The 7,589-nt window shown below is 39.7% G+C and overlaps 1 protein-coding gene across 1 annotated transcript in view; it reads left to right on the forward strand.

Annotated features, from left to right (window-relative positions):
- cdh8 (cadherin 8) overlaps positions 1–7,589 on the forward strand; it is a gene marked incomplete at both ends in the record, with an annotated part of 90,270 nt that overhangs the window by 60,834 nt on the left and 21,847 nt on the right. The window contains one exon of the mRNA XM_080730154.1: positions 2,346–2,593. Within this exon, the coding sequence (XP_080586280.1) occupies positions 2,346–2,593 (248 nt within the window). The remainder of the gene's footprint in view (positions 1–2,345; positions 2,594–7,589) is intronic.

The raw sequence follows: 7,589 nt of genomic DNA on the forward strand, positions 1-7,589 counted from the left end.
AACCACCGTGGGGACTGGTCCAGACTCTCTCCCTAACTCTCTCTCTCTCTCTGTGTCTCTCTCTCTCTCTCTCTCTCTCTCTCTCTCTCTCTCTCTCTCTCTCTCTCTCTCTATTTAGTCGCGCGGCAGTGTCGCGCAACAAGAGTAGCAGATGTACAAGCTCACAACACGTCACAGTGTGACGTGTTGTGAGCTTGTAGATTGGCAATTTTTTGTCCACAAGAAGTGTAAATCAAACTCTTTCTCTCCTTTAATTTCTCTCTCTCTCTCTCTCTCTCTCTCTCTCTCTCTCTTTTCTCTCTCTCTCCCTGTCCTTTCTTGTTCTTTAACTGTATTCATCTCGCATTTGTTCATCCATCTCTCTCTCTCTCTCTCTCTCTCTCTCCCCCCCCCCCCCCCCCCCCCCTCCCTCTCTCTCTCCTTGAATCCTCTCTCCCTCCCCAAGCCAGCTCTTATCCCCTCAAGCGGCAAGGCCCAGTTTTGATTTCCCTATAAATCCCGGTTATGGAGCATGGAAGTGACTTGATCCCATTATTCTAGTAGCACGAGAGCGTCCAGGGGTGATTCAGAATAAAATTGTGACAGTCTGGGTGTCCTCCGAGACTCAGAGAGGGTAAAATTGTGACATTTTTACATTTTACAAATATTAATGATGAGCCATGGGTAAAAGAAGTATGTCCGTAGCAGACATAGCTTTCATGTTACAATTAAAGAGAGGTGTATTCTCTCAATTTGTAAGGATGTAGAAAACGTTAGTAACTGTCTGGAAAATTACACCTTTCTACTGACAGCAGCGGCTAAACGGTTGTCATTCATTTGATTGTGATGGCGATATAAAAGCTTACATAATCTACTTACATTCAGAGCATGAGACACAACAATTACAGAACCTATTTTCCTGGTAACAGAGGACTGGAAATAATATGCTCAGGTAGTGTAAACATGCAAATCACATTTATTATGAGTGATTAGCAACATTTCGAATCAATCCTTGGTTGTACTGTTAAAATAATTCCATTTGCAGCAGCTTATTTTTTTTCCCCTTCCCAGAACAGATGCCATGCACGTTAGCAAGGCTAGATATTATTACAAACACATACACACAAAATCCCTGGGGTAAAGTTATGGTTATTGCTAATAATTCATCCCTTTTTTTCCCCTCCTTCTCCTGCTTTGAATTCTCAACCTGGCTCAATGTGAAGATGCACATGCAATCTCTTTTCAAAGAGCACAGGATCATCAGGTTTTTACCACTGGGGGTTAATATTGTTTTGCAATTTTTACCCGTATGGCCAGACAGACAGACAGACAAACAGACACACATCAGATAGGTAGACAGGTAGTCTCATTGAGACAGAGACATCTCTCTTTTCCAAGAGAGACCTGTGTAGGTAATACACAATATAAAATACATTTGTGAGACAAGTTCATTTAAAAACATCGGATAGAACAACGTACTAGTCTGTCATAGGAGTCGAGCGGAGAACAACCATTGCAGATCGAAGGAAGCGATGATAAGCAACATTCAACATACCGTTGTGAGTTTGTAGATCTGCTGTTTTCTATGAAGAGATTAAAAAGGAGGGGGCCAATTATTAGACCCCCTGGGGGCCATCGTCAGCAATTCTTTAAGTGTTTAAAATCCTCCAGTTGGACGAGACACTCTAAATGTAGCCAGATGTATCGAAGATCTCCGCCTACCGCTGCCTGGTGATAGCCAAATTCAATATATGGAGAGAGGAGAAAGCACTGGCTAACCAACCTGTGCCTACTGCTTTGGAAACCAATCCTGATACAGTTACAATATGAAAGACTGTCTTCTGGTCTTCATTTGTTGTTTCTGCATTGTTTCTGCAATGCTGTATTTTTTATTTATTTCCTATTTTCTCAGTTTTTGCCCATTCATTATTGGTGGGTGGAAATCTGTGATCATCATGCAATACTACTCTAAATGAACCACTTACCGTAAACCCTACAGCCCTGTATAATATACTATGTTGTACAATTGCTAGTGAAAATAGCCAGTCTACAAGCTCACAACATGTCACATTGTGACACTCTGTGAGCTCACCGGTCTGCTATTTCGGCCAAAATGTGGTTTTGTTTTGTTTTTACCTGTGCTACATTCAATACTAATCCTTTTCCCTACAGGTAATACCACATCTGCCATATTTAAAAACAACCAAGCAGCAGTAATAAAATGGAATTTTGATAAGCAGAGCCTCAATTTAATACAATGCCATTGCCTTCTCTTAGTTAAAGCAAGTGAGCAGTGAACCGGTTATTCATGAAGCCACTGTCACTGTCAGGTTCCTGGACTTACAGTGTTCTCTTCCTTGCTGCAGGCGTTAGATTTCGAGACCAAGAGGACCTACACCCTGAAGGTTGAAGCCACCAACATCCGCTTTGAACCCAACAGCGGCGGGCCCTTCAAGGACACAGCTACGGTGAAGATCGTGGTGGAAGACTCAGACGAGCCGCCCATTTTCTCCAAGCCCACGTACGTGCTCGAGGTGAACGAGAACGCCGCAATCAACACCGTGATTGGAGCTGTCACTGCCAGGGACCCAGATACCTCCGGGAGTCAAGTCAGGTAAGAACCCAGATGATATGGATTATTCAATACCGTTTTGTCCTGCATTTGAGGACAATGGATCAGAACAATATCGGGACAAAGTCTAGGCTATTTGCATTGCTGATAGCCTGTAGCATGGCTGATAGCCTTTAGCAGTGCAGATAAGTGTATTATGAATATTTCAGTGACCTGTCCAGGACAGCCTATCACGTTTATGTCTTTCTTCCGCGACGTAATTAGCTCTGCTTATTATAAAGGTTGACGCATGCAATTATACGTCCTCATACTCCTGACCTTTGAAGTCAGCCGACATTCCTGCCGGTGAGTCAACGACGCCTCTTGTCCCCATGAAGGCGAGGTGGAGAAAAGGTGGACATCGAGGTGGAGGCAGCAACGTTACAACTTTCTCTTTTTCAGCCTGCCGCTGTATTCTCCACTTGTGTTTGACTTATTCTCGGAAATACCACAAGGGCACCTTGAAGATAGGTTATACAGGCAATTTCTCTGCCTCCACCTTGGCATTTCATTAATTCTCTTGTGACTCGCTGACTGCATTCCCGGGACAACATTCAACAAGTTGTGTGTAATTGCACGGCGGCATGCGACAGAGCAGTGGTGGAAGTACTCCGATTTTTCACCTACAGTAAGTAAAAGTAGCAATAGCACAACGTAGAAATACTCTTGTAAGTAAAAGTCCTGTATTCAAAATCTTACTTGCGTGAAAGTATAAAGTATTGGCATCAAAACATTGGAGGACCAAAGTAAAAGTACTAACAACTTCTTTTGAAAATAGCAGTTTTACAAACTCACATCGCGTCTCGATGCCACACGTTTTGTATAATAACCTATATCTAGTAACCTGTAACTAATTCTGTCAAATAATTGTAGTGGAGTAAAAGGTACAACATTTGTCTCTGTGATGTAGCGGAGTAGAAGTACCGGTATGAAGTATCGAAAAATGTACTCAAGCAAAGTAAAGGTATCTCAAAACGGTACTCAAGTACAATACTTGAGTAAATGTACATACTTTCCTCCGCTGCTGCTACGTGCTACAGATTGGTCTGTGGCGAGCGCAGTTCATTCTGCCGTCACCGCCGTCGTGTTTAGCGATGAGATTTCCGAGAGGAATTGAGGTTGTGCGGCGTGGCTCCCCTGGCTCTGTGAAACCGCAAATGCATTTCATGTATGGTTGGTGACATCTTCTGTGCCGCTCTGACCTCATTTCTTGTCACTGCCTCACTGAGTTTTTCCAATTCTACATTCATAATCACTGCTCCTAATAGTTAGGATGGGTAAATGCAGAGGATATATCCGGTGTTCATTTTATTATTCCAGTTTGGTTGTATTTGTACACTGTGCATTTTACTCTACAATTGTGGTATTGCTTTAGTATTACTATGATTGATATTGCAATTATTTATTTTCAAAGATATCCACTGTACATTTTATTACAGTATAATACACTTTCAGGTGAGAATATGCTCATTGAAGATGCGGGTGGAGATAGAATTACAAACTAACTTTATTTATTTTATTAAAAACCTGACATTACTGTGATTATTGGCATTCACAGATATGGGCTTAAAGGGATATTTCACTTAAAAAAAAACGTTTAGTAATTTTATTGTCTTATCAGGCTTTTATGAGCACCCTGAACAGTTTTTAATTTGCTTGATTCAATATTTAGATATTTGATGTAAATGCCATCAGTCCTCCTCCTGCAGGACGCCTCCCCATACACACCCATTGTAGCTTCAAACTCCATTTTAAGCATGGTAGATTCATTAAAAACACCCATTATTTTTTTCTGGTGACTCCTAATACCTGAGCAGGCCGTGTTTTTTTTTAAATACATTTTGTCATTTATTTTGAATAATTATTTGGGAAAATGGAAAAAAATAAATACAATAAAGAATTATTAAAAATAAATGAAAAAAGTTATTAAAAAAACACGGCCTGCTCACGTATTAGGAGGGTATTATGAGTCACCAGAAAAAATAATGTGAGTTTTTAATGAATCTATCATAGTTAAGAGTAGTACAATGGATGTGTATGGGGAGGCGTCCTGCAGGAGACATCAAATATCTAAATATTGAATGAAGCAAATGAAAAACTCCTCACCCTTAATCACAATACATATTTACAGCATGGCAGAGCCACGTAGAAGAGGGTTTGTGTGTCTGTGTCCGCAGCTAATCTCGAAAACCGCTCGACCGATAAGCACCAAATTGGTTTCACCAAACTGCCAGTATAGGCCACAGAAGTATACCTCCATTATTATTTTTTTGTTATTGTTTTTATTTGGAAACTATTTCCTATATCACAAATAGCTGGGACATTTCCAAGCTTTTGAAATAAATAAAAACAATGGACCATTTTCACAGATTTTGACAGGTAAACACAATCAACACAAGTGGAAGGTAATAACGTTTATGTGGCTGAGTTTCATTTAGGTGTTTCTGTGTCAACATGAAGTTAACTGGACAGGATATTGTCCGGTGGATGTAGTTGGTTTTGCCTAATTGTGTTAATCTTATGTTATTACCCCCTCGGAAATGAGATGTTACATCTCAAGGGGTTATATTCCTAATACATAATGTTAAACAGGAGTTATCCATGCTGGCACATAGTGACACCTAAATGAAACACAATTCATGTTATTACCTTCAGCTGTGTTTACTTGTCAAGTGCTGTGAAAAAAGGCCTGTTATCTTGGAAAGAATTATCTGGGAATAAAAGGTGCATTGAATTGTCCTTGAGCAAGTAATGAACCCCTACCGGCTCCTGGCAAGCAAGTTGCTGCCTGCATACAGGTGTAAATGGCTGAGACTTATGCATATTGTCGTGTACAAGGTTGCAAGACTAGAACATATCTGTATAAAAGCAGTCTATTTATCCACTAGTACATTTATTGTGACGCTTTTGTGAAGAAGTTGAGGATGTTTTGGAACGGATTACAACTCACAGACATCTGTTACAGTGGGAGGACACAAATAAGCGCATAGAGAATGTCCTATAGATCTTCATAGATTTTCTTTTAAAGGACAACTTTGTTTGTTTGTTTTTTCAACAAGGGTTCATATTTTAGATTGTAATGAGAGAAAATAAAAGATGAGCGTTAAAACATTTTCATTTACTGCTTTCTATTGTTTTAGCGATTTTAGTATTTTGATTTCAGTGGTTGGGGGCATGCATATAAGTGTCTAAATATGTCTTTTTAGACACAATAAGCCGGCAATTTCTTTGCTACTTCACATCTGCCCATGGAAGATTGCGGTGCATCTTGGGAATGGGCTTATTGTGTCTAAAAATACTTATTTAGCCACTTGCATGCTGCAAATCAAAATCTTTAAAATCACTAAAATGATAGAAAGAAGTAAATTAAAACATTTTAACACTCATCTTTTCTTTTCTTGAATGACTATCTAAAATATGAACCCTTGTAAAAACAAAAAAAACAAAGTTGTCCTTTAAGTACATCGTTGAGACATGTATTACTTTTCTCAGAGAAAGAAGCATTGAGTTCATACATAAATGGTTAATGCCACATTGAGTTGATAGTCTGCCAGTAAGGCCACTGATCAGGAGGCATATGGAAAACGTCAAACAACGGATTAAATTGCCCTGACACTCAACTACATATTCCTGCCAGTTTGCATTTTTATCACAACAAAACTGCTCTCCTGCAACGTGTGATTCTCTTTCAAGTACAAACACTTTTCTTTAGATTTTCTGCTTATGCTCAAGACGTGCGATCTATCCTGGATGTCAAGGGGTTTCTTTATGGACAATGAGATAAAATGAGTTTAACATGATGCATTACTCTAACCCCACACATCACTTTCCATTCTGCCCCGGGGTTGTTGGCTGGTAGCTGAGACATTCTGACCAGTAGAAATGATTACAGTCTGGAAGATTAATCCTATCAAACATACTGTACAGTACTGGCTGACATAAACCCTATATGCCTCCTGAATACATCTAAAGCATGGGTGGGCAACCATCTCTTTTTGATCTACAGTATATGATCAGATTGGTGCGCTGGTACAGGGGCTGCACCGCGACTCAGCGTGTCACGTATGCCTTGATGTGTTACAAATGTTTGTATATATGTTTTGAATACATGACTGCTGTGTCGTAAGACAAATTTCAGTGTGAACTGACAATAAAGTATATCATATATCATATATCAGATTGGGCTATTGAAGTGATCAATTGAGTTGATCAACCATTATAACCATAGTGCTTGATGTGCATAACGCCTTTTCTTTGAGATAGTCATATTAAATTATTGACTCATTCTTTGTTAAGTTGTATTATTAAACACTTACCTACAGTATATAGCACTGTACTTCAAAGGACATAAAAAATGCATATAATGACATGCCCAAAATAGGGACATCAGGCTGAAAGTGGTTAAGTTATTGACTAATTCTATGCTTGTATATTGATCCACAGTATAATGCATGAAATCTCTGTCTGTGTCAATTTCTCTTGTTAGGTCAGGAGCCGTTATGCTGTTCTCTTTAAATCTTGTCATGTGTTTTGCTAAGAAACCGAGGGAGTGATGTGCTAAGTGGGATGTCAATCGGATTGGCGGTTGTCCAAACATATCTATAAATCCGCAAATCTCCATATTTGACCATCTGTGTGTCTTTCTGTGTCCCTGTTGTGTCCCTGTTATGTCCATATATGCAGATATGCAGTCATAGTCTAGTAGGATGATAATGGTTGCATTGGGTCCATTATGACAACGGGTATTGCATGAATGTGGGCATCATTACCAACGGCCATCATCGTTCCCTAGCCATCATTCCCAATGGCATTACCCTAGTTAAAATTTTAGGCATCCCATAATAACATGTAAAAGCAACGGTGGTTTTCACTGGTTGATCACACCAGCCTTGGAAAACAAGCCAACAACAAAAGTTTGCCCACCACTGATCTAAAGTGTACCATAATGCAGGCACAATCTGGAGTAACGGCAGACAATAAAGGAAAAGTTAGGCTTTGA

Source organism: Nannobrachium achirus (genome assembly GCF_963921795.1).
Source record: "Nannobrachium achirus genome assembly, chromosome: 7".
Taxonomy (NCBI): Eukaryota; Metazoa; Chordata; class Actinopteri; order Myctophiformes; family Myctophidae; genus Nannobrachium; species Nannobrachium achirus.